Source organism: Cupressus sempervirens, chromosome 1 (assembly GCF_028749045.1).
Source record: "Cupressus sempervirens isolate cs-2001-9-10 chromosome 1, ASM2874904v1, whole genome shotgun sequence".
NCBI lineage: Eukaryota > Viridiplantae > Streptophyta > Pinopsida > Cupressales > Cupressaceae > Cupressus > Cupressus sempervirens.
The window spans coordinates 619,429,212-619,456,242 of record NC_143118.1 but is presented as its reverse complement, the minus strand read 5'-3'; the positions used below and the strand labels follow the sequence as shown (position 1 = coordinate 619,456,242).

Below are 27,031 nucleotides of genomic sequence, written 5' to 3'. Positions count from 1 at the left end.
GTCTCTTTTTCATTAATATAATTGTAGACTGAATCGGAGTGGTCAGTAAAAGAATTCTAGTTCTTGGGAATTGCCTTAAATCATAAATGTTGCTTTATTCATAAGAGAGTATTAAACATGTATAAAAGATATGGATGTGCAATGAAAAACTGTGAATAACTAATTCAGTTCAAAATGTATTACAAACATTCATACCCTGCAAGAGTGAAATTATTAATATTAAACAAGCACCTGGAAATCACCGGCTTGGAGGCCTGATGAGGGTGAAGGGGTGTGAGGAAAGATTCATCAACAATAAGAACCAGTAATATCAGTTATGACATTTTAATATATATCATTTAATATGAATTAATAATAGCTCATGCATATCCCTGTTATGATGATCTCCTGCTGCCAAGTTGTATGGCGTGTTACATATCATGATGCCCAGTGAATGGTAAGATGTTCCCTGTCAATTCTGGGTAGGGAGGGCCTTTCTCGTTAGAGATCGTGTGGGGATATATATTGTGGTCCGAGGTTGGGTGGTAAAGCCCCTGGCAATGTTTCACCTCTCTCAAGATGTCATATATGCGTCAGACAAAGATAAGCCATGAAATCAATTGTTTATCAGAAACAGGTATTATCATTTTTGTTTATGAGAAGGTAAGATTAAATTGAAGTATTTCATTGTTATCATCATTTTACTTCATATAAATGAATATTGAATATAGGTAATTATCTAATCTTGAGAAATTGTCACAGATAAGCAATCGGAAGGAAAAGAAATCCGAAGCCCTAATTGATTGTGACAGCTGGAACCTTAATTGATATAGTGGTATTGGAAGCCCTAATTGAATTCGTGGTATCGAGAACCCTAGTTGAATCCATGGTTGTGGAAGCCCTAAATTGAATCCATCATCGTGGAAACCCTAGATAAAATCCGTCATTGCGGAAGCCCTAAATTGAATCCATGGTCACAGAAGCCCTAAGAGGTAAAGCGGTACCAGAAGCCCTAAATAAATTGATGGTAATTGATGCCCTAATTGGTAAGATGATATGTGATGCCCTAATTTAAGTTATAGTGGTATTTAGTGGTATTAATCAAATGATTTTTGAGATAGCAGTCGATTTGAGAAATTGTTATAGTGTATTTGTCGACTAACCCGGGTGGTTGCAGAAGCATACTTAGATGATTTTCAGTCTTAGTTTTCTGAGGTATGTGATTTCAATTTCTGAAGTAATTTCATTAAAAGGTATTTCAAGTATTTAGTTAAGAAATTTTTGTTTAACTAACTTTAACGGTAAATCTTCTTCACATGAACATGAACAATGTAATTGCCTTCTTATGAAATCGAAGTTATAACTGTATTCTATGCTTATGTTGAATGATAAATTAGACCCAAGAAAATCGGATGTTATAGAAGGGGCTCGACATCATATTCTCAAAGGCAAAACACGGTATCCTTCTGAAATGATGCAGCTGACAAGAAGAGTTGTCGACCCAAAAAGGGCTTTAGTCACATTTCGATCACTCAATGTAGAGAAACATTTTTTGTTTATCAATCAGAAAATGCATTTCGATTTGGTTTATAGAGTATTAGAAACTTGAGAATGGCAATGGAAAATTTAACAAGAAAAGATTTGATGTTGTTCATCGGTGTCTAACGATGGCTGGTGATTCAATGAGGCTGTAGGAGCTATGAAGATTATGGAGGAGAATGGTTTTGTGCCGGATAACAACACTTATTAAGGGCAAGAGCAGTATAATAGTACATGTACTAAGAATGGACATGACATCCATGTAATACAAGTAAAGAATTAACATAAAAGAAGGAAGCTTCAAGGGTATAAGCATCAGGTCCCACAGAGGTAAACTAAGGTTATACAGTTCCTTTACATTAGTGAGATTATGGATATAAATATATGAGGCTCTATTTATATAAGTTGTCATTATATATACGATAAGATGTAAATTAAAATATAGATTGAAGTATATATCTAGAAAATTGAATATATGCATATATGTTAAAAAAGTATATATTTAATTAGATATTTATCTATATTTTATTGGAATGATCTTATATTATTATGCAAAATTATTGAGTATTTTATTTATCTAATGTAGGCTCTCCCTTGTATTTCTATAAGAATTATTTGCCTTGATCTTCCTCCAAGAATGTTATTGCAAAAAGAGGGAGATTGAGATTTAGAGGGAGCCTGACATTTTCTTAGAGGCAATCTTGAAAGAGAAGGAGCAAATAGAGGATATGATCTAGTCAACCTTCGGTCATCTCGATCATATTGATTCGGAGAGAGTAAACAATGTTGAGACAGATTCCCCAATAAATTGGAGCAGTCAAGAAAACAGTAATTCATGAACATATCTCATGACCACGTGATTTAATGTGCCTACCCCCTGTATACATCATGAGGAAGTGAAAACTTCCAAATGATGTCACTTTATTTGCAGAAGTTACTGTAAGGTGGCGATCTTACAATAACTTATATTATGAGATCAAACAAATTGAGTATATGGTAAATTTCTTGCATCTCAACATTCCGGAAGGCCATTACTCAAAGAGTACTTGGTGAATATCATTAAAATTCTGGGAGCCAAATACTCTTGACATCAGATGTGATATCAAAACCTTTTGAGTACTTGGTGAATATCATTGATATTCTAGGAGACCAATACTCTTGATATCAGATGTGATATCAAAAAATTGAGTGCTTGGTAAATATCATCAATATTCTGGGAGGCCAATACTCTTGATATTAGATGTGATATCAAACCTTATTTGGGTACTTGGTAAATATCATATGTTGATATTCTGGAAGACCAATACTCATGATATCGAATGCGATATCAAATGGTGGAAATCTTCTAAGATATCAAATGAAAATATCCATAAAATTGTTATTTGGAGTATTACGTTGAAGTAATATTTATTCTTATGTGTTTATCCTTCTAAACTAAGAGGGAGTGTTGATGTTTGATAGCTTCAGTCGGACAAAACTATATATAATGATATATGAGATATAATTTATATTTATGTGTTCTTTATATTGAGATATAAGGTCATTATTATATGAGAAAACATTATGTGTGTGTGTGTGTGATTAAATTTGTTATTATTAATTATCTGATTAATCAATAGACATGTCTATTCATGGCCTATTGTCTGTATGCATATAAATCTAAGAGGATGTTGCATTTGGAACACACATACCAACAAATGGCAGTGCTTAGTACATTCACAGCAATCTGTAAAAACCCAACAGGAAATAGCAAACTTAGATATGTACAAGGGATGAGGGGAATTCTTGGAAAATTCAAGTATCAAACAATCTTGGAAAAGTTGGGAAAAGCTATGTTAAAGAACACTGATGGAAGCATGTTGATTACTACAATTTGGCTAATTCTAAAAAAAAATTAGGATCTTCCAAAATCTAGAATATCCATTATAACTCCTAGAGATTTGATACTACTCTCAAACATCCTGAAGATATTTAAATAAAATATTAGTGAATTACAAGTTATAGACTTGCATTATATTAAAAAAATGTATAACTTAAAACACCCAAAAAATAATAATTTTGGCAAACAACTCAGCACATATCAATCGAATCTCGTCATCACGACTCGACAAGGTGATGCAGGAACATCAGTGATGATGTGTTAACTGGCAAATGTAGTTTTGACTCTATTAGTTAATGTCATATTAACCCATGTTTTATGTTTGTCAGATTTCATGTTAACTTAGCGCATAGGAACTGTTAGTGGTAGTTGAAGCATTTAATGCGAGATTTTGAAATTCTGAAGTATCTAGATTTAGGCGCCCATTATGAATTTCATGTTCATTTGGGTGCTCAGATTAGTGTGCCATGTTAAATATCTAATGTGTATTTTCGTAAGTTAGTTTTTGGGAAGAAGGAAGGGTAAGGCTTGCTGGAGACTCCACATTGAAAAGGAGGCTGAGTACCAAAAGAGTAGCTTGGGAGCCAGATAATAGTGAGTAAATCCCTCCAAAGGATGTGTGTAAACAAGACTTGAACTATAATAGAGTCTGATTTTTGTTTTGGAGTTCATGATCATGTTTTCCTGTGTGGCATCTCATTTTCGTGTTATCCCTCTGTGCTTGCGGAATTCTAAATTATCTGGTAACATCAACTGTATGTGTGTGTATGGAGCATTTCATTCCCTTGTCTTTTACGTTAATCTTGCAAGTTATAGTTTGTCCTGGGTATTGGTTCCACCCCCTCTTTGTCTGATAGGATATAGGGGAGTTGATTTGCAACTGCACCAAGTGGTATCAAAGCAAAGGTTCATTTTGCTGAGAAGAAGACTTACAAGAAACATGACCCAAAGAGGATGGGGTCAAAGAAGAAGAAGAATCAAGGATGAGGAGTCTAGACTTGCGGAGGCAACTAAAGGTCTTATGGCATGAATGAAATCCATGAAAGCAGCTCAAAGAAGAGGAGTGCACCTAGAGGATATTAGTGACGATGAGTAAGAACAAGCCCTTGAGAGAGGTGAAGAGTTACATCAACCCATAGTAGATCCTGAAGAGGATAGAATCATTAGAGCTTTGACTAAAGCAAGCACTAAGCCATGACTTGATCCTCCAGTTTATGAAGGGGGACTGAATGCTGAAGAATTGTTGGATTGGATCAACGAGATGGATAAATATTTTGAGTTTGAGAACACTGAAGAGGAGCAGAAGGTTAAGGATACACGCAATAAGGTGAAGGATCTTGCATCCCAATGGTGGGAACATGTACAAATAGATAGGCAACAGAGGGGAAAAGATAAGACTCAGTTATGGGATCGAATGGTAACAAAGCCTAAGTCTGAATTCTTGCCACAAAACTATCAAAACAGTCTATTCAAGAAAATGCAAACTCTGAAGCAAAAGGAGAGTAGTGTGGAGTACACTGAAGAGTTTTACTAGTTAACATAAGAGTCGGTCACGTTGAAGAGGATGCAAAGCAGGTTTCCTGTTATTTAAATGATTTACACATAGCCATCCAAGATGAGATAAGTACAGTTAATGTGCACAAAGTGGAAAAGGCATATCAGTTTGCCTTAAAGGCTAAGGAAAAGCTCAAAAGGAAGCAGCAAGGTAATTCCCGAGAAAGAGGCCAACTTTCACATGGAACAGGACAGCCAACAGTAGTAGAGGCTACACCAACAAACAAGATGTAGCAGGCACTTCAAGCGAAATACACAAGAAGAAAAGGGAAGAGGAGCCTTCCCTAGAGGAAAGGAGGGTTATTCCTGTGGAAGGGGATCCTTTGGAAGAGGTGGAGGAAGGAAATTCAGAGGTACATGTTACCAATGTGGGCAAACAGACCATCGAGCATTTGAGTGCCCACGAATTCAATAGGATGGAAGAAAAGGGAAGGAAGCCAGTATGCATGTGGTGGAAGCCGAAAATGAAAAGAATAATCTACCACAGCGTGAAGAGTTTTGTTGAATCCTGAAAAAGAGAAGCTAGAATAAAAATTGTTCCGAACAAGATGCAAGGTAAATCGTAAATGCTGCAAAGTCATTGTGGATAGTGGCGGCACCAATCACATTGTGTCAAGAAATGAAGAGCAAGCTGAATTTGAAAAAAAAGCAAGCATCCCAGCCTATATAGAGTCTTGCAATTGCAAAAGGAGCATAAGTTGTTGGTGAATAAACAATGTTTGGTGAGTTTTCAGATTGGGAATTACAAGGATGAAGTCATGTGTGACATAATGCCAATGGATGCATGTCATCTTCTTTTGGGCAGACTGTGGCAATTTGATCGACAAGTTGCTTGTGATGGTCAGCTGAACGCATACACCATCAAGAAATATGGAAGAGAGTACCTCTTAAATCCCATAAAGGATAGTGAAGCTGAAGAGGAAGAAAAATCAAGAATATGTTTGGTCTCTGGAAAGCAATTTTTGAGAAACTGTGAGAAAGCGGAAACTCGTTTTGTTATTGCTGCTAAATCAGCCACCATTGGAACAGCCAAGGAGGAAGAGATACCAAAGGAAATTCAGGAGATATTGGAATATTCTGAAATCTTGAAAAAAGAGTTGCCTGATGGGTTACTCTCAATAAGAAGCATCAGCCATTGTATGGATGTGACTCCCAGTGTGAGTTTGGCAAACAAGGCACACAATAGAATGTCGCCAAAGGAGAATGAGGAAATTAACAAACAAGTGCAAGAGTTGTTGGATAAGGGGTTCACTAGAGAAAGTTTGAGTCAGTGTGCGGTTCCAGTGGTGTTGGCACCAAAGGAAGATGCAGGTTGGCGAATGTGTACAGATTCAAAAGCCATAAGTAAGATAACCATCAAATAACGATTTCCATTGCCATAGATGGATGATATCATGGACTGCTTGAGTAGACCTAGATACTTCATGAAAATAGATTTGAAGAGTGGTTACCATCAAATACAAATAAGGGAAGGTGATGAATGGAAGATCACATTCAAGACCAAGGATGGATTGCATGAATGGTTGGTGATGCTGTTTGGATTGACGAATGCTCCAAGCACCTTCATGAGATTGATGAATGAAGTAGAAGCCATATCTCGGTAAGTTTGTGATTGTATATCTAGATGATATTCTCATATTTAGTAGGACCAGAGAAGAACATTTACAGCATGTTAGAGTTGTTTTACAAAGGCTGAAAGAAGAAAGATTGATGGTAAATTTAAAGAAGTGTAGTTTTATGAATCAGAGTTGGTATATTTAGGCTTCGTTATTTCCAACAATGGTCTGAAGATGGACCCAGAGAAGGTGAAAGCAAATAGTTGATTGCCCTTCTCCAAGTAGTAAGTTTGAAGCTAGCAGTTTTCATGGTTTGGCAAGCTTCTATAGGAATTTTATTCAAAATTTTAGTGGGATATGTGCCCCAATAAATGAAACAATGAGAGGAGATAAAAGAGAATTTGTTTGGACAACAGCAGTCGAAAGGAGTTTCAATATTTTGAAGGAGAAGGTGACAGAGCAGCCTGTGCTAGCACTACCTGATTCTGAAAAAGTATTTTAGGTTGATTGTGATGCAAACGGGACAGCAGTAGGGGGAGTCCTAAGTCAAGAAGGAAGGCTCATAGCTTAATTCAGCGAGAAGCTCAATGAGGCAAAGAGAAAATACTCCATGTATGATCAAGAGTTCTGCACAATTGTGCAAGTGCTCAAGAAGTGGAAATATTACTTGCTACCAAAACAGTTTGTGCTATACATGGATCACAATGCATTGTAATTCATTAATAGCCAAGGTAAGTTGAGTCAAAGGCATGTGAAATTGGTGGAGTTCATTCAAAAAATTCATTTGGTTTTGAAACATAAACATGGAAAATCAAATAGAGTGGTAGATGCATTGAGTAGAAGGTGTTTGTTGCTAAAAGAATTGAGAATAAGTGTTGTTGGTCTTGATCGTATCTGAGAGTTATATGAAGGAGATGCAGATTTTAAGGAAGCTTGGGCAGCATGCAAGAACCCAGTTCGGGTTGATAGAACTCCATGGTTGAAGTATTTCATACAAGAAAATTTACTATTCAAAGGGAAGAAGTTATGCATTCCTAGAGGTTCAATGAGTTACTAGAGGTTCAATGAGGGAGAACTTGATAAAAGAAAACACAGTGGAGGTTCAGGTGGACATTTTAGAGTAGACAAGACATTAGCACAATTGAGTGAATGTTACTTTTGGCAAAGGGATGAATGCAGATGTGAAAAGAATGGTGCAAAATTGTCGGATATGCCAAAATGCCAAAGGAGTAAAATAAAATACCGGATTATATCAGCCACTAACGATACCGGATAAGCCATGGGAGTGCATTGGCATGGATTTTGTTTTGGGGCTACCTCAGACACAAAGAGGTAATGACTCTATCTTTGTTGTAGTGGGTAGATTTTTTAAAATGACTCATTTTATGCCATGCCAAAAGTGTAGTGATGATTCCCATATAGCTTTGTTGCTCTTCAAGGATGTAGTTCGGTTGCATGGTTTGTCAAAAAGTATTATTTCAGAACGGGATACAAAATTTGTTGGACATTTTTGACATGCTTTGCGGAAGAAGATGGGAACATGGTTGGAATTTAGTTCAGCATACCGTCCTCAAACTGATGGTCAAACGGAAGTTGTAAACTGAAGCTTGGGTAATCTCTTAAGATGCTTGGTGGGAGACAAACCAACTCAATAGGATTTGATATTGGCACAAGAAGAATTTACTTATAAAAACTCTGTTAACCAAAGTTTACGGAAGAGTCCATTCCAAGTGGTGTATGGCTACAACCCAAGAGTAGTTGATGAGTTGAGAGGTAGTGCTGATTTGACTAGGAGTGTTGTAGCAGAAGATTTTGCAGAGTACATTCATGAAGTGCACAAGGAAGTAAAAAGAGCTTTAGAAAAGAGTACCATGAAGTACAAGGAATATGCTAACAAACATTAATGAGTACAGGAATTTGATGTTCAAGAGCTGCTTATGGCACATTTGCATAAAGAAAGGTTTCCACAAGGGACCTATAACAAGCTGAAAAATAGGAAGTTTGGCCCATGCAAGGTTGAACACAAGTTTTCATCGAATGCTTATGAGATTGAACTTCCAGTTGGGATAGACATTTCACCAATATTCAATGTAGCAGATATGTACAAGTACTATGAAGGTGAGTCAATTAGAAAGCAAGATTCACTTCCTGATTGTTAAGTGAAAGGATCTCTGCAAATGTACTAAGCATTGTCGTTTATTTCTATGTATTCCAAATGCAGATTTGAAGGATATATAAATATCCATAGAAGAGACATGTCTCATGAAGAGACATGTATCTTTGGTAATAAACTAATCAATCATTTATAAGACAATATTAGTATTAATATATTATATATAATAATATATAACATATATAATAAATACATAAGTACACATAAGAGGGTTTTTCTAATTGATGATTGACCATTAACCATAAAAGAGTTGTATCTACGTTAATTCAATCTGACTGAAGCTACAACATTAACACTCCCTCTTAGCTAGGGAGGATTGTTATAGAATACATCACTCTCTCAAGTATATGAAGACATATCATCTCAGTATGATATTCCTAGAATGGCATATTTAAGGATATCAACATATATTCATTGTCTTTCAATATAATCTGAAGTATAATTCAACAAGAAATATCAATCATATAATATTCATCATACTTATATTCTTTTGGTATGTGCACTAGCATCAAAAACATCCTTGATGCCTACCAAAAGAATATATTATATCCTAGTAGGATATGAGTTATCTGAATTTCGGCACTCTAAAACAACTTAAGGAAGTCGATCAGATAACTAATAATCAACATGTCATGAACTCTATCATGACAACTATCATGATCTCCAACACTCCAGGACAATAAGTTAATGTAGTTTGATCATGATATGTTCATTATCATGACTACTGGCACTCCAGGACAGCAACTTAATGTAGTCTATCGTGATAACAGGTCAAGCTATTAATAAGATCGTCACCTTACAATAGCACCCCCTCCAAATATACATATATCAATTTAAGATCGTCACCTTAAGACATAATCCACATATGCAAAATAGTAACCACCACGAACCAATTCAAAGGGTAGAACAAGGGCTTTCACTTGAATTTCTCTCACAGATAAGAATGCATTACAAGGAATTTCACTTAGAACTTCTCCCTCATAAAGAAGATATCATTCATAAGGGATTGCATCTTAAATTTCTCCCTTTGAACAATGATCCTAAGAGGTCAGGGCCTTTAATTACTCCCTTAGAGGCTCTATTCGCCCAAGGATGTCTGCCAGACGCCCTCTGAGTCTGATATCGATCTTCCAACTTTCTAGTGATAAGTCATTACTTCCTCATTATGTACACAGGAGTAGGCCCATCAAAATCTTGCACTCACCCACATGTATTTCTAGACTCCTTTTAAGATCAGTATTCTAAGCTCTTGTGTTGCCTTGAAGAAATGTAAGGCTCTCTCTTAATGGAAGAATACTCATAATCTCAATCATCAGGGATATTCGCTTTAAGAGTCTCACTTTATTAAGCCTGATCATCAGATGACTAATGAATTCTAATCACAACTTTTTTATCATAAGATTGAGTTCTGCACAATATTTAGTAGCATGTATAAGGTGCCAACCTTCTTTCCTGTAAGAACATCTCCAAAGACAAAGGAAAAGATCAAGGCAAATAATTATTTTGTCGTGTATATAGAATTTCAAATACAAGATAAACTACAATAAGTGGTTAAATGTAATACTCAAGAATAAGAATACTTATCTACACAAATTACTCCAATGCAAAAAATGTCTTCTTAGATTATTTGAGAATGAAACATCTTCCTTCAAGTGGAAAGTAACATTGTTTTAAGAAGATTGTGAAACCCAGGGGCAGTTTGAAAGGGGCAGACCGTGATACGAAAGGGAGTCTCCCAGATAAGGGTTATGATTCGGATACCCAAGATGAAGCTAAGGGGTTATGGGGAGTTTGAAAAAGGGCTCTAGTTGTAGTTCTAAAAAGAAGAAAAAGATGGGTGTTGACTGTGATTCTGACCGAGAAAGTGATTTCATGGAGAAATTAGTGAGAGATCACTATAATAAGAGGAGTGGAGGTAAAGGAAAGGATATTAAGGGCTTTCAAGATGACCAGGCCTCTCCCCCTTCTGATGATGAGCCTCTGGCTCACCGGTTGGAAAGGAAAAGAAAGTCTTTGAGGCGGTAGGAGGAGAGGTTACAAACTATGAAGAATGGGGATTCAGAAAATGAGGAGGTTGGGGAAGAGGGGCATCTTCCAAATTTGGATGATAATATTGATGATGGGCTCGGGTCATCCAAAGGTCTTTTTGGTAACCCTGGTACAATCTTGAAGGAGATTGGCTTCCTCAAGCAACAAATGCAGATGCTTGGCAAGGAAATGGAGCATGTCAGTAAAACTGCCAAAGGTGAGCATACACCTGGCCAACATATAGACAAACTTTTGGAGGTTATTGGGAATGCAGAAGGAGTTAAAAACCTTATGCATAAGATACGACAGCTTGAGGCAAAACACAGGGTGTTGGATAAAGCGATTAATGGTATTTAGGGGAAGGTGTCTAAAATGGATGCTAAGCTGGGCAATTTGGAAAAGTTGCTCAAACAAATGGCTGATAATGTGGGTAACCTCTTGAAGCGGCTTGAGCATGAAAAAAGGCAAGACTCTCCTCCGATAACAGAGACTCAGGGCCCCAGCAAATGCACTCAAGCTCATTCTAAGAAGAATGAGGATGTCAGTAAAAAGGATGAGGTGAAGACCGTTGCTGAAAATATGCATATTCTGGCGAATCAGGCTGCTGACCTGATAAAGACTTCTTAGCTGGTCAGTTGCTGTTTTTTTGCTGTTCTTTTGCTGTCTTTTCCAGCTTTGTCTTGGGTGACCTCATGGCTGCTCTTTTTGGAGGTTTGTTTCATGTTGTCCTGTGCTGCTTTTCTATGTTGTTTACTTCTCTCATTTATCTCTAGACTCTGGTTTTATCTAAAAGGTTTCGAGTCCTTTAAAACCTGTTTTTACTTAATCAAAACATTGATTATTATTTCCCCCCTAATGTAAAGTTCTCACTCTTACATTGTTTGAATGATTTTTGCATTACATCAAATATGGTAACTTCTTTCTGTTTAATAGATCTCAAAACTTGATAATTCATGTTTATTGTCCATCACTTTGACAGCATATTCATCTTATTTCTCCAATTTATAGTTCCCTGGTTAAACGGGATGCTAATGCTGAATGGTGAGATACGAGTATTGCTAGATTTAGTGGTGCAAGCAACAATCTTCCAGGCCCATTTTCAAGACTTTCTTCTCATAGCTCAACATTATGAGTCAAAGGATTTTCTTCAATGTGGAAAACATGGTTAGCCATAATTGCTTACACAAATATGAATATCTGATTATGTTCTTTCTACAAGTAGTTTACACCCGAGGATATGATGGTGTTCATGTGTTCATAATTCTATAACCAACCACAATAGATCTTTTACAATATAAACATTGGATAAATGTGATGTCAAATCAATGTACAAAAACAGTCAAATGTAATGATCTCCTTGCCTTCCATATAGACTATGCACATATTATATCTCTTCTTGTTTTTTTCTGGAGCGGTATAATTTGTTGTCGTTATTGTTTTGAACTTCCAAACACATCTAATGGCTCAAATATGATTTTGATTTCAAGTAGCGACGTCCAAGATCTTCCCTTTGAATGAGATTCTCCTCCTGTGTTCGCTTGGTATGTCCATGCCCTTCATATCATCTATCCCTATTGAAAAGATTTATGATGTTGTAGAATGGATTCAGTTGTATGGATTTGCTAATCAACATGGCTTGGACAAATGGTTCATATCTCTATTGCCATGTATTCATAATATAAGAAGCTCTCGATGTCAATTTTGTATTCTTCACTTATAGGAAAGGGTTGGTCTTATTATGACGTTGAGACTATCTTCATGGTGATCGTATTGAGAATGGTGTGAAATGTTGTCAAACTCAACCATGTATATTAAATCTATACCCTACGCATGTATTTGTTGTTGAATCTCATCTAAGCTCCTATTTCTTCATTTGATCATTTGTTGACATCCTTTCAGTAAGAAAATTTCCATCTTTTGCCATTGTTCGTTAGGTATTGTCTTCCCTCTTTCATCAGTGTTGTTGAGTAATAAGTTAGCGTAATTATAATTTTGATGTGATGAGAGTTCCAATACACCCTAAGGGAGGTAGGTCATCGTTGAGGAAAAATAGACCACAGTGGAAGTGTAGTGGACATGCAATGGGATCGGGCTGCAAGAGACATGATTTATACATATGCACCACTAAAAATATGTCTCGCAAAGCTCAATGAATAGGCTCGATCTCCAAGATAGATCCATAGTTAACTCATCCACATCGACAAGGGGGATTGACACTCAAACCCAGAAGGACAGTCAAACTCTCAAATTTTGTAGATGAAATCATTCTCTGATAAAGAATTGTTCTTGCACTCCTTGCATATATATTTTTCGCTACAACCTTCTATAATACTCATTCCATCTACCTTATACAATTCCTAAGTCGTGTCTTGTAATAATGGATGTTTCCTATAATAACTAAGCTCCATTCAATAATTTTAGGAAAGTGCCATTAGCCTTCACTAGCTTCTTATCAATCATCGATTCCCCCAAATGATTCTTCCTTTACATAGTTCGAGCCTGCTCAGGTGTAAGATTCATGTTTTGTTAGTATAGGTTAAACCCATACGGTGGTACGTTTTGTATGACGGATGATCATCTGTCATACAATGCTTGAATAATCTTTCATTTTACTCAATCTATATTCCCTTTCTATGGTCTAAGATATAGCAATGTCTTCCTACGGATTTGAATGCCGGAATATACTTCCACTACTTGGATATATTATGGAACAAAGGAATCGATCTTTGGAATATTGTCTTGCTAGCTAATGGTCAATGCCAATATCCCCTTCATCTGAAATAGTCACTGGAATTTTTTCTTGTCTTCTATGTTTCTTCTTGTCTTTTTTATCGCACGGGTGTCATGAATGGTGACTTTGAAAACCTTTGTGTTCTCCTTAACATATTATGATGGTTACACGATATCTTCCTTCAGAAATACCGAGAGAGATATATCAAACATTTGATGTCAATTGTGACCCCTCCATTGAATTTTCGGCAGATGATGTTCATGTCAACAATGTATTGATATATCCAATTACCAATGAGGGGAAAAAATGCCGCATTTATTCTGAATGTTATTTCTTTTCTGAATTTCGTAACTCCTTATATTGAATGGTGGAGTTTCTTATGTAATGTTGTTCTTATGATATGGTTCAATAATCCTACTAATGGTGTATAAAAATGTTGAAAGAGCATGTTCTCCAATTTCCAATTCAGTGAGTGCTTAGAGTTCTTTTCCATTACACGAACAAAATTATCATCTTGCTTCCTTATTCCCTCCCTGGCATTTGACTTCTTATATTGTTGAGTTGAATTTATTCCATGGCTATTTCTTACTGTCTATGAAAGCCTTTTCATTTCTTTTCTATTCATTTGCAACCTTGCTCTAATACTATGTTAAGTGAAAGGATCTCTGCAAATATACTAAGCACTACCGTTTATTTCTGTGTATTTCAAATGCAGATTTGAAGGATATATAAATATCCATAAAAGAGACATGCCTCTTTGGTAATAAACTAATCAATCATTTATTAGACAATATTAATATTAATATTAATATATTATATATAGTAATATATATTATATATAATAATATATATTATATATTATAAATATATAAGTAGACATGAGAGGGTTTGTCTAATTGATGATTGACTATTAACCATAAAAGAATTGTCTCTACGTTAATTCAATATGACTGAAGCTACAACATTAACAATGATTCGCTAGATGCATCGAAATGGGCACATTAGTTGTCGAAGAAAAGAACTGAAGGCATTGAGCAGATTACTGATTCATGCATAACAAGGAAGATGCAGGGAAAAGAGTATCAGGAGTATCTTGTTCGTTGGAAGAACCATGCAAATGATGAAGCTTCTTGGGTCAACACTTCAAAATTGGAGAAGTTCGGGATTGAGGTCCCATCAAGGAATGTTCATGAGCTTTATGCCCATGAAAAAAAAAATTACCCATGGCGAGTTACGCAGGAGTGTTGGCTTGCCTTTGGCGCCCAAGTTTTAGACTTTCAAAAACTAAGCCTAAGGGAAGAATCCACCCCATTTTCTCAATATCCATATAAGTTTTGTTACTAATGTTGTTGTGAAGCTTGTGTTTTGTGAAAAGACAATATCGGCAAGTGGTATTAAACTTGAATCTTGAACCTCAAAGTTCAAAGTTCACAATTCAAAGCCAAATACTCCAAATTCAAAAGCAAATGTACAAGTTCAAAGCGCAAGATCAAATCCAAGGCTTAGCATGGTTCGAACCAACTCAATATAGTTCAATAGGCTCAATAAATATAGGTCCGATGGGAAAAGCTTCATCTATAAAAGCTCCCTGAAAGGATAGTAATACCTATTTATAAACTTTCAGAATGTCGTGGACCTTAGAAGGAAGTCATGGTGAAGTTTTCAGAAGTAGATCAAATTGCATATACCAAAAGCATCATTCCGATAAATATGAGAAGTGTGTATACATGAACTTTATGTAATATTGTTTTCAAGAATGTTCCAAAATATCAGTTTCGGTGAAGCTATGTCTAAAGTCATCATTATTGCCCAACGCCACATTTACAAAGCGGTTAAATGTAATAGAGGAAATTGGAGAAAAGAATATATAAATATATGAGCATTTCTAGCAATGTTTATAAAATATTGGTTTATTCCTCATACTGCCAATTAATATCTCCCTCCCTAAGTGGTTGATCTAACTGACTCAATGGAGCCCATAGACTATTCAATAGGAGAAAGTAGCATTGCTATTCACTAAATGGTGTATGTTGCTCATGAGAAAATCGCGCAATGTTTGAATGTAAAAGATAAAGGAGCTCGAACTAAAGCACAACACATAAAGGTCCTTATGTATTTGATCTGATATTCCAATGTAATAAAGGTTAAACCTGTATATAATCTATGTTCGATGTAGGGTATTTCAGACTCGATGCTGGTTGAAATACATTAGAATCGAGTCCTACCCACAACAACACAAGACTTTTATCACAACAGTGGATGTGCTTAGTTCACAAAGACTCTTCATGGCAATGAATCCCTAATAAGATATAGAGCCACTAAGGGCATCTCAGAACCAAGCCACCAAATATAGAATTATTGTTAAGGCAAATAAGTAACTGCAAACGTACATCAATTGTTCGACAAATTGTCAATAAAGTATTAATGTCCATTACCCGATGACACACAGGCACATTAAGGTCTTCATTCAGGCAATGCAAGATGTGAGATGCTCAAAGTCTTCTTTCATAAACATAATAAGATCAGATTTAGTTCCAAAGCCAACGCATGGGCAATGCATTGAATTATTTGACCAAATGCCAATGAATTTTAAACCTGTACATAATCTATGTTCAAGGTAGGGAATTTTGAACCCAATGCTGGTTGAAATACATCACAATCGAGTCCTACCCACAACAACACGAGACTTTTATCACAACAATTGATGTGCTTAGTTCACAAAGACTCTTCATGGCAATGAATCCTTAATAAGATACAGAGCCACTATGGGCATCTCAAAACCAAGCCACCAAATATAGAATTATTGTGAAGGCAAATAAGTAACCACAAACGTACATCAACTATTTGACAAATTGTCAATAAAGTATTAATGTCCATTGCCCAATGACACACGGGCACATTAAGGTCTTTATTCGGGCAATGCAAGATGTGAGATGCTCAAATTCTTCTTTCATAAACATAATAAGATCATATTCAGTTCCAAAGCCAACGCATGGGCAATGCATCAAATTATTTGACCAAATGCCAATAAATGTGCATCGGAGAAAAAGAAACAAGTCATGCATTCGGCCCCGAAATGTGAACTACAAGTTGTCAAAGAGACTAGTAGATGTTGCCAATAACATGAGAAAGGAAATTATGAAGATAGCAAAGGTGATTCACCCCAAACCCGCTCGCGCGACGGTTGCAAGTTGTGCCTCCAGTAGATATATTTATGCATTATTAGAAACTAAAGGGTGTCAATGGAAAGTTTGACCAAATGCCTAGGCATGAGAAATCAAAAGCAAAGTATTGTTAGTCAGTAAGAAGAGGGGGCAAAGCCATGGTCCTGTTGGTGCTTTCTGTGTTTATGGAGGAATCAAAATCAAGCGCCTCATACTATAGACTCATCTCTGACTAAAATGAAAGATGTCCACTATTGAGTGTTGGATCGAAAGATGATAAACATGACAACAGATTTAGGTTTGAATAACAAAGAGAGCACTAGTTAAAATAGAAGGAATGAGTGTGTGAGCCTCTCGAGAGATTCATGCATCATTAAAATTAAAATGGAGGAACCTGATATGTTTGTGATCGGTCATATACTTATGAAGCCATCAAGTCGCAATTGTTGTTAATCTCCAGGTATCACTTGAGTTTCATGTGGTGGTACTAAGTTGAAGCCCCATTTGATATTGATCCATAAGATTTAGTTGTGGTATCTATTTTTCAAATTATTGTATGGTGTTTGTAAGCATTAATGACTAAAAACAAGATTTACCAAATAAGAAAGAAGAGAAGAGAAGAGAAAAAGAGTCAGTTTCCAAGAATCGGTTACAACAACTAAGCAAGACATTATACATTGTAAGAGATTTAACGAGTAGGGCTCTTTTTTTTTTTGGGGTGGGGTGGGGGGGGGGGGGGGGGGAGGTGGGGAAGGGAAGAGTCTTGTAGCTATAGGAAAGAGGGAATTTTTTTGTGTGCTGATTGTAGCAGAGAGAATGCGGAAATAGTTTGTTTTTCTGCAACTTGAATGTATTGGTAAGGACAAAATGATCTTATAATTATTGGTTATGTTTTCTTGAAATAAAGAGGAATATTTGCATGCCAGATATTGAGGTCTGAATATTTATTTTTCTGATTGAAATCAATCATGTGATTGTTTCTTTCCTATTCTGGAATACAGTCCTACAGCATTACGTCAAGTATGTATGTGTTTGTAAATCAGTTGATCGACAAACCTGTAATTTCCAGTTTAAGTCATGCAATTCCTTTAATTTCCTCTATAATGTGAAAGACTTAGTAGATAGTCTTGCGACTGTTTTCTAGTTTTTCTCTCATCGAACAGAGTGTAAATCTTATAATCGCATTCATCTCATAGTGATGGGTTAATGTTAGAAAGCCTTTTTGTCTTCTGGTAAAAGACATAACCAGCTATTTAATTCATTGTAAATCTTTCTAGGAAGGAGTTGTACCTCTCAATTCAAAAAAGAGTTATCAATCAATGATGACTCGTCCTACTGTTAGTAGCATTTGTTCTTCCATTTGGACATTTGAGTCATATTTTGTATTTCTTTTTGAAGGACAAATCTGTTTACCAACAAGGAGCATCCTCGATGACATGTTAACCGGTTGATGTAGTTTTGACTATATTGGTTAATGTTGTGTTAACCCATGTTTTATGTCTATCAAACGTTGTGTCAACGAGCGCATAGGAATTGTTAGTGGTAGTTGAAGCATTTAATGCAAGATTTTGAAATTCTGAAGTATCTAGACTTAGGCTCCCAATTTTGAATTTCAAGTTTGTTTGGGCGCTCAGATTAGTATGCCATCTTAAATATCTAATGTGTATTTTTGTAAGTTAGTTTTTAAGGAGACTCCACAGTGCAGAGGAGGTTGAGTACTAGAAGAGTAGCTTAGGAGCCAGAGAATAGTGAGTAAATCCCTCCAAAGGATGTATGTAAACAAGAGTTGAACTATAATAGAATCTAAATTTTGTTTTTAAGTTTGTATTTGTGTTTTCTTGTATGTGGCATCTCATTTTCGTGTCATCCCTTTGTGCTTGCTGAATTCTAAATTATCTGATAACATCAACTATATGTGTGTGTGTGTAGCATTTCTTTCACTGGTCTTTTAAGTTAATCTTGCAAGTTATAATTTGTCTTGGGTATTGGCTGCAACCCCTCTTTGTATAGGACACGGGGGAGTTGATCTACAACTGCACCAACAAGTCATGTTGTGACTTGTAATTCAGCAATATTAAGATGATAGACAATTGTCTAGTATTGGCTAATGGTAATCTATTTGTAATCTATTGAAAATATTAGAATGTTTCTAATATTTCGTTAGTTGTAGTTATCTGTTAGCTTTTTTAGCTTTCTTTTAGCTAGAATAGAATGTTTTTATTCTTTACGATCATTTCCTAAGGAAACATCGCATTATTCCTTTGTATATATAGACCTCTCGGTCTTTGTTAATAACAAGCAAGTATTTTTACTTCGTAATATGGTATCAAAGCAAGGGTTTTTTTAATTTTTCAAAGATAATAATTTCCTTTCCGAAATTATCAGAAGCTATTTTTGAAATTATTTGTCTGGAATATTTGCTTCGAACTAAGGTTTGTCTGGCTTTATTTTTGAAGAACAAATCACGCCTATACACAGCAAAGGCTGTCATTTTTCCATGATCGTGATCTAAAGCAAACGCCTGCATTTTTTAAGACATTTTTTACCACCACATTTTTTGTCATTTTTCTTCAAAAACATGCCTGTAACACCACTTTTTGGTGTCGTTTTCTTCATAATTTGTGACGTTTTAGCAGGAAACCATTCTTTGTAGAAGAAATCGGCCATTTTTCTGCCTAAAATCATCTTTTTCCGCAATTTTTTGCCTCCATTGCTGCCAGCAAGGGTTTTCTTCGAAACCCTAATTTTCGAGCTTAGGAAAAAAATTAATTCCAAAGTCTTGATGGGTTTTTCGAGAGCTCAATTTGCTTGAAGTCAAATTTTTTTGGGTGCCCCGATTTGTGTGCCTCAATTTTCAAGCTAGTGGATCTAGAAACTAACATATTCTTTCTGAGATTTTCAAGCTCTCTTCTGGGTCATCCTTCAAAATTTCTGGGTCTTCCATTTTTTTGCCTCGATAAATGTGCTTTCATAGATTTTCACATTTTTTCATTGAAAAATGTGCCATGGCATCTCTAACTAACATTCTTCTCGAGCACAACTCCAAATTCAAAGGTCGAAATTATGGTACTTGGATGCAAAGGATCATAGCAATCATTGAATATTGGAATATTCATCAAACTGTTCTTGGGGTTACAAAGCATCTAACTGCTCTTGGTACTGATCAAGATACATGGAATCTGAATAACTGAGAGGCGGTGATGCTTCTCAAATGATTCCATGGCTAATGATCAACTCTCTCAAATTTGATCCGGCAAGACAACTACATGGTCATATGACAAGAATCTTCATGAGACCTCTAACAAAAGGAGAGCTTTCTTTTTGAAGAACTCTATGTTTTCTATTATCATGGATAAGCGAACATCGCTCCATGCTCACCTGTTCAGATCGCGAGCCCAAAATCAGTCACCTAAAGGTTTTTGGCTTGCTCGTTTTTGTTTGGATCCCTGATGCCTCACGCACCAAGTTGGATGCCAAGAGTCAGAAACTCATGCTTGTTGGATACAATGGTCTTTTCACAAAGCCTACCGCCTAATCGATGTTGAGACATCATGTCTCATCTACAGTTGTGATGTAGTCTTTGATGAGCAGCGAGGACCTTTCATGCATGTTTCTCCTGTTCCTAATCTAGCAAACCAACCTATGAAGGTCATGATTTGAAAGTTAGGCTTCCATTACGTCCACCTAATTGGAGGGCTCTAGTAGCTCTAGTAGCTCCTGCAGCTCCAGTTATACCAGTGATCCCTGTACAAACACCTCCAGCTTCTCCTGTAGGATCACCCAGATTTGTAGATGCCTCCCCTGAGTTTGATCCAGATTCTTCTAATGAGGAACCTGATCACCAAGCATCTCTTGATACTAATGTTGGTCATTCTCCTCTCTGGCCTAAGTGGTGGGCTAAGACACTTGTTGATCTTCATGATAATGAGCTCATTGATGGGAGAACTGCTCGAAAAAAGAGCAAACCTACAGAATTTGTTAATTTTGCTCTCATGGCCAACATTCATAGTGTGTTTGAACCTCAAACATATTCTGAGCCTAAAGGAATTCCAGAGTGGGAACAGGCCATGACATCTGAACACTAGAGCTGGCTGAAGAATAACACTTGGGTCCTTTTTGATCTTCCACCAGGGAAGAAACCCATTGGCTGCAAATGGGTTTACAAAATCTAATGGTACTTTGGATAAGTACAAAGCTCATTTAGTTGCGAAGGGCTTTTCTCAACGTCAGGGCATTGATTATGAGGAGACCTTTGCTCCTATTGCAAAGATGAGCACAATCAGATTAGTCCTAGCCATGGCAGCACAGTTTGGTTGGAATGTCCCATCACATGGATGTCAACAGTGCTTTCCTGAATGGTGATCTAATGCAGAGAGCACAACAAAAGTGTGCTTTATGGGCCTTCCACAAAATTTCAAAGTTGTAGAACCAACTCCACTCCAGCATTCCTTAATTCTTACCTTGTTCACAAACCTAATAGGCCTAATTAGGCTTGGATTACAAAGAAAGTACCAAGGAATGGATACATAGAATCAATCATAAACTTCAAATATATTATTCCACATAATTCTTAGGTTGGGATTCACATTTATAATCTTTTCCAACCATTCAAATGAATGCAAGAATCTCTCAACAAGAGCAGAATTTAAAACCCTTAATCAATTATTTGTAACTTTCAAAAATGAAATAAGTAAACCAATTACTTTTGTGACATTCAATAAAAGTGAATTAACAACATATTCCCCAAGTTGTATCCAAATCCAAGCAAGGAAATAAAAATTATTGCAATTTCCTCAAAATTGTTCATATTATGATAGAAACTTACCAGTCTTCACCAAAATAGTCATAACGTATTCCAAACATACTGAAAATCATCCAAACCAAAACCAAATCAAAGCCAACTCATATAGTTTTTTGAAAATATAAGTTTTAGGTTTGTATCATTCAAAATGAGTTCGTAAAAACCAAAACATCAAAGAAATTGCAGGAAAAAATAACCAGAAAACTGAAATATACAACATCAAAATAAGTTTTCTTCCATTCTAAATCCTTCCTCCAACTTCTCCAACTTACAATTTGTGTTTTGGAGACCAAATATATATAATTTGAAATCATGTTAAACTCTCCAACCAACCTATAACTACCCATTAACATCTTTAACCCAACTTTTCAAAAGTTGTCACCAAGTTGTAAAAGTTGTCATTACAATTTTGACAACTTTTGAACAACTTTTAGAGTTATTATCCAAATGACTTCAAACTTTCCCTAAACATTTAAAATATGATTAAAATGACTTTAAGACTTAAAATATATCAGTTCCACTTTACTTTTATACATTTGAGTGGTTTTACCATACTCTACTTTTTCAGGACCTTATAGTTCACTATGATTTTAATGGCTTTTATAGCCTTACAAAATAATTTGAATGAACTTCAAATGGTATTTAGGTCCTTGCATAATATTGAAACCATATTAAAGATAATGAAAAATATGAATTTATCCATGAGACATCCAATGAATAGGTGTTCCTGCACCATGATTTCCATGAAGAGGTTTGGATGATGCAGCCTCCTAGTTTCAAGGTTGCTGGTAAAGACCACCAGGTTATCAGATTGGTAAAAGCTCTCTATGGCTTGAAGCAAGCCCCTAGGGCATGGTACATAAAAATTGATAAGTAACTCGATGATCAAGGCTTCAAGAGGAATTCTTCAAACTCAAATTTGTACATCAAGACTACTGACAGTGACATCATCCTTCTAATTATTTGTGGATGATTTGATCATCACTGGCAGTTCAGCATCTTCGATTTAGGGAATCCAATAGAATTTATGCCAGTCTTTTGATATGACTAACCTTGGGCTCATGTATTATTGCCTAAGTGTTGAAGTTTGGCAACAGTCTTTTGGTACATCCATCTCTCAATCCAAATATGCCAAGGCTCTATTAGACAAATTTTGTATGCAAGATTGCAAGCCTACATCTACACCCACGAAGAAAGGTCTCAAGTTATTAGGAAGTCTAATTCTCCTTCCGTTGATGATACTACATACAAGCAACTATAAGGCAGCCACATCTACCTCTCTGCTACTAGATCTGACATCAGCTTCGCAATCAGCTATATCTCAGGCTTTATGACAGCTCCCAAAGTTGTTCATTGGATGGCTGCCAAGCATGTGCTTTGTTATGTGAAGGGCATTTCAAAGTATGGACTTCTTTACTCTCAAAGTTCTAATCCTAGACTCAGTGGGTTCACAGACTTAGATTGGTCAAGCTCTATTGACAATAAAAAGTCAACTTGTAGATATGTGTTCAGTTTGGGATCCGTTGTCGTCAGAGGGACCAATAAGAAGCAACAGGCAGTTTCTCTCTCCTCTACCGAGGTCGAATACAAAGAGGTTGTTCAGGCAAGATGTTAAGTTGTTTGACTTCGTCGGATGATTGGGGATATGTAGATGTCACCAATAGGACCAACTACTCTATTTGTTGCTAACAAAGGCATTATCAAGTTAGCCCAAAATCCAGTCTTCCATGAACAAACCAAGCATGCAGCTGTTCACTGTCACTACATACGACAGTTGTTTGAAGATGGGACAATAGATTTGCAGTATGTTCCTACCACAGATCAGACTGCAAACATTCTCACCAAGCCTCTTGGTCCTAATAATTTTGTCAAATTCAGAGGACAGCTTGGTGTTGTGGATAGATTAACCATTAAGGGAGGGTATTACGATAATAGATAATCGTCTATTATTGGTTAATGGTAATCTATTTGTAATCTATTGTAAATATTAGAATGTTTCTAATATTTAATTAGTTGTAGTTATATGTTAGCTTTTTTAGCTTTCTTTTAGTTATAATAGAATATTTCTATTGTTTATGAGTGTTTGCTAAGGAAACATCGCTTTATTATTTTGTATATATAGACTTCTCGGTCTCTGTTGATAACAAGCAAGTATATTACCAATTGCTTTGTAATAGGCAAGTCATGGTGAGTCGCTGACCAGACTTGTCTGGGTCCCTAGGACTTTGCCCTTGTGACTCACCAAGTTTGGGTAAGTCCGGGAACTCTAGTTGATACCACATACCATTTATTGACTGTTACACGAATCTATAAATTTAGTCCTAATACAAAGCCATTGTTTTCCACTGGCCCATAATGACAGCATTAACTCAAAAGTGAAAGGGCAGAATGGCTCATTATTTAATTCGCCTCAACCTCAGTCATACGAATTATTCTGACTAATAGATAGGTGACATTTTTAGGGAGCAGATAAATAAAAATTTATGGCACCCAAAAAATAAGACAAATTCTCAAATTTACAATTATCCTTTGCTGTCCTTCAATTATCGACTCAGATGTAAACAGAAATAAGAAACGAGTTTGTCATTCATTTCATCACCTCACGAGGCCCATATACCACTGCCATGACTTTAGTATTCCCCATTTCAAAAATTGCAGACCTGCATCAGCATAATAACATGTTAAACATTAGGCTCCCCCACCAATATAGATATAAACATAACTAACCTCCATAGTAACCTACCCATCTGCTTTGTCAACAACTCCAACTTGTGCATGCAATTGGCGCATCTGCAATGATGGAAACAAAAAATACATTAAGTATGAGCAGAACATCACTAGTTCCAACAGAAGGGCAAAATAAGAGATCATTTGCTTACTTCTAATGGACGACGCCCATCTAGACGCAGGCCCTCCGGACTAATGTACTCCATGTCTGAATGTTCCATAAACGAGATGTCTCAATGCGCAATAAACAAGTAATACTGATGGAGATTTATCCAGAGGTTTAAGATTTTTTTTAGGTATTAAACAAACAATATTGTAACTAACATAGCTTATGATATTTACTTTTATTCATCGTGAACTATAAGATCCAAACAACAACTGAGAAATAAAAATGTAAAACTATTAACCAATAAAAATGGATTAAAATTATAAAGTAAGATTATGAGTTGATCAGTTTGTGAAAGGCACAAATATAACCTTAAAGATATTATATATTATTTTTAATCAGTGTCAAATACCAACAAGATAAAAAAAACCCTACCAAAAATTTTACCCACTCATATGCAATATTTTAACCTTTCAAACATTCCGTCAAACGTTTTACTTGCAATCATCATAGAAAATTTCTCACTTGACGGACTGAAAGAACTTGCTTTATATATAAATTTGAGGCATTGCATTAACGAATTGGGTTCACCACGATTACCAATATTCGCAAGTCACCAAGAAATTACAGGTACTCTAACATATTATATTATTGAACTGATCTACATTGATCTTCAGATGCAAAGAATTCCTTATGATATCAATGCCTCTGATATAAGCAAATTCTAACACTCCATTATTCCTGACCTGGAAAGCTCAACCCTAACGAACACAGCTTTTGATATTGGACGCCTACAAAATAGCTTGGATAACGCACCAAGCAGCTCTAGCTCGCCTCTATCTCACGCCAAACTACTAAAGTCGCCCTGGAAGCTCCGCAGACTCCCTGAAAAACAGTCGCGAGCACTTCTTGTGAAACCAACAGGTGTCTCAATCACTAAATAGGTCGTGCAGCACTTACTCGAGCTTTCACGCCAACCGGAGTTCTTTAAACAGAAAATGACTCCTCTGGTGCCTGCGTCTGACTTCCGAGCTCGCCAACGTCCTTTCTGCGACTTTTCAGATATCCATAACCCCTTTAAAGATCAAAATTGTATCATCGAGAGATGGCGGCATTTATATTAATCCATAATCTTCCTCCTGGCTGAGGCGCTCGGAGTAAACAGCAAGCTTTCACAGATTTTAACCAAAATCAGCTCTGTTAATAGTTTAATTGAACCTATTTCATTCTGCAAACTCCCTGTATTAGGTTCAATTGGGTATTTCGTATCTGTAAAATTTATTTCAAAAGCATTTTTCTCAATAATTGATAATCCATTCATGATTTAAAATTTAGAAGGAAGCGATTAGACCACCTTACTAATCTATAAAATTATTTAATTTTTAATTGACAAATCGTAACTTAAAATTGAAAAGCTTAAAATCATGTTGAAACTTAAATTTTAAAAGCTTAAAATTATGTTGAAATTGTATATTTCAAGCATTGAAATTAATTTATGGGAATAAAATAGTTAAAGGGTAATTTCAAGTTATGTCTCTGGTTGGGATCTCTAGATAGCCTAAGCATTACATCTTGCACTTATGTTAAAAGATAGAGCTATGAATACAAAAAGGGCATAGAAACGAAATGTAAAGCAATAAAAGCATTTTCTTAAACAAAATAAAATATACATCTAAATCATCAAAAAATACATCCAATAGAGTGAAGTAATCATTCCTCAATTGAGAAAACATATCTTAAGTAGCACAGTAATATTAGAAAGGTCGGGGTTGTCGTTGCACCCAAAGATTGACATGTTAATGTTTGATCATGAACCCCACGAGGGACGCTAGCCTACTGCCAGCGATCCCCTCCCAACATCTCTCATCATGGCCTATAGAATTCGAACTTGTGACCAAGCTCTAAATCCAATTGTTAGAAAGGTGAGGGTTGTCATTTCACCAAATGATAGACCTATCAACCCCTAATACAACCAATAGACTAATAGAACCACAAGAGGTAATTAAGCCATGTTGAGAACCCCCCAAGGGACATTGGCCAATTGTCAACAAATATCAATTTATTACATCAAAGGGTGTTTTGTTGGCTTAGTTACATAAAATATAGCAGTTATAAACCTATGTTACTTTACTAGCATAAAATGGCGATAAAGAGGCTCATCGTCATTTTGAATGCCCATTGAGTCCAACCTTAAAGATTTTTATAACCTCTAAATTTAACTCATTTTTCTAGGCTCCAACACCACTCTCCAAAATGAATTTGTTTATCCAACCATATTGTCTCGGGATACGAGATGTAGGCAGTAGGTAAAAGTTAAAGACCCCTGAATCTTCCTTGAGATAGAAGTAAACTATGATTGAAATTCTTAAAAAAATCTAAACCTTTCCAATTTTTGATGGAGTCCCTATATATTAAAATTTTGACTTCTTATGTCTGACCTTCTTCTATACCTATATTAGCTAATTCATCCACTCTTTGATTGCCCTCTCAATATATGTGATTGATTGTGATCTTATCAAAAGTCTAACACAATGAGAGGGCTCTTGATAAAATTATGTCTAGACTCCAAATAATGAGGAATCATTTCCTTGTAGCATTTATATCATTGCATAAACTCCTTTAATCTCTACATTAATTCCACCCAATTACTAGCTTCTATTACTATATAACTTGCTAACTTTTCTATCTACATGACTTTTGAGTTATTGATACTATAACCAATGCTTGCTTTGTCCGAATTCCCTCTTGAAGCTCTATCAAAAAAGAGTATAAACCAACCTTCCTTGGGTGGTTT

The 27,031-nt window shown here is 36.0% G+C and overlaps 1 protein-coding gene across 4 annotated transcripts in view; it reads right to left on the bottom strand.

Annotated features, from left to right (window-relative positions):
* The window catches only part of RRP41 (3'-5'-exoribonuclease family protein), a 196,411-nt gene extending 170,848 nt beyond the window's left edge, over positions 1-25,563 (bottom strand). Inside the window, exons 1-4 of one of the 4 annotated variants that reach the window (XM_089832721.1) lie at positions 24,984-25,563; positions 24,284-24,339; positions 24,148-24,194; positions 24,004-24,064 (exon numbers count right to left, since the gene is read on the bottom strand). In XM_089832721.1, the coding sequence (XP_089688847.1) occupies positions 24,004-24,064; positions 24,148-24,194; positions 24,284-24,337 (162 nt within the window). In that variant the 5' untranslated portion in view covers positions 24,338-24,339; positions 24,984-25,563. The remainder of the gene's footprint in view (positions 1-24,003; positions 24,065-24,147; positions 24,195-24,283; positions 24,340-24,983) is intronic. The other 3 variants (XM_089832727.1, XM_089832736.1, XM_089832747.1) reach the window with 3 other exon arrangements.
* Positions 25,564-27,031: the final 1,468 nt, after the last annotated feature.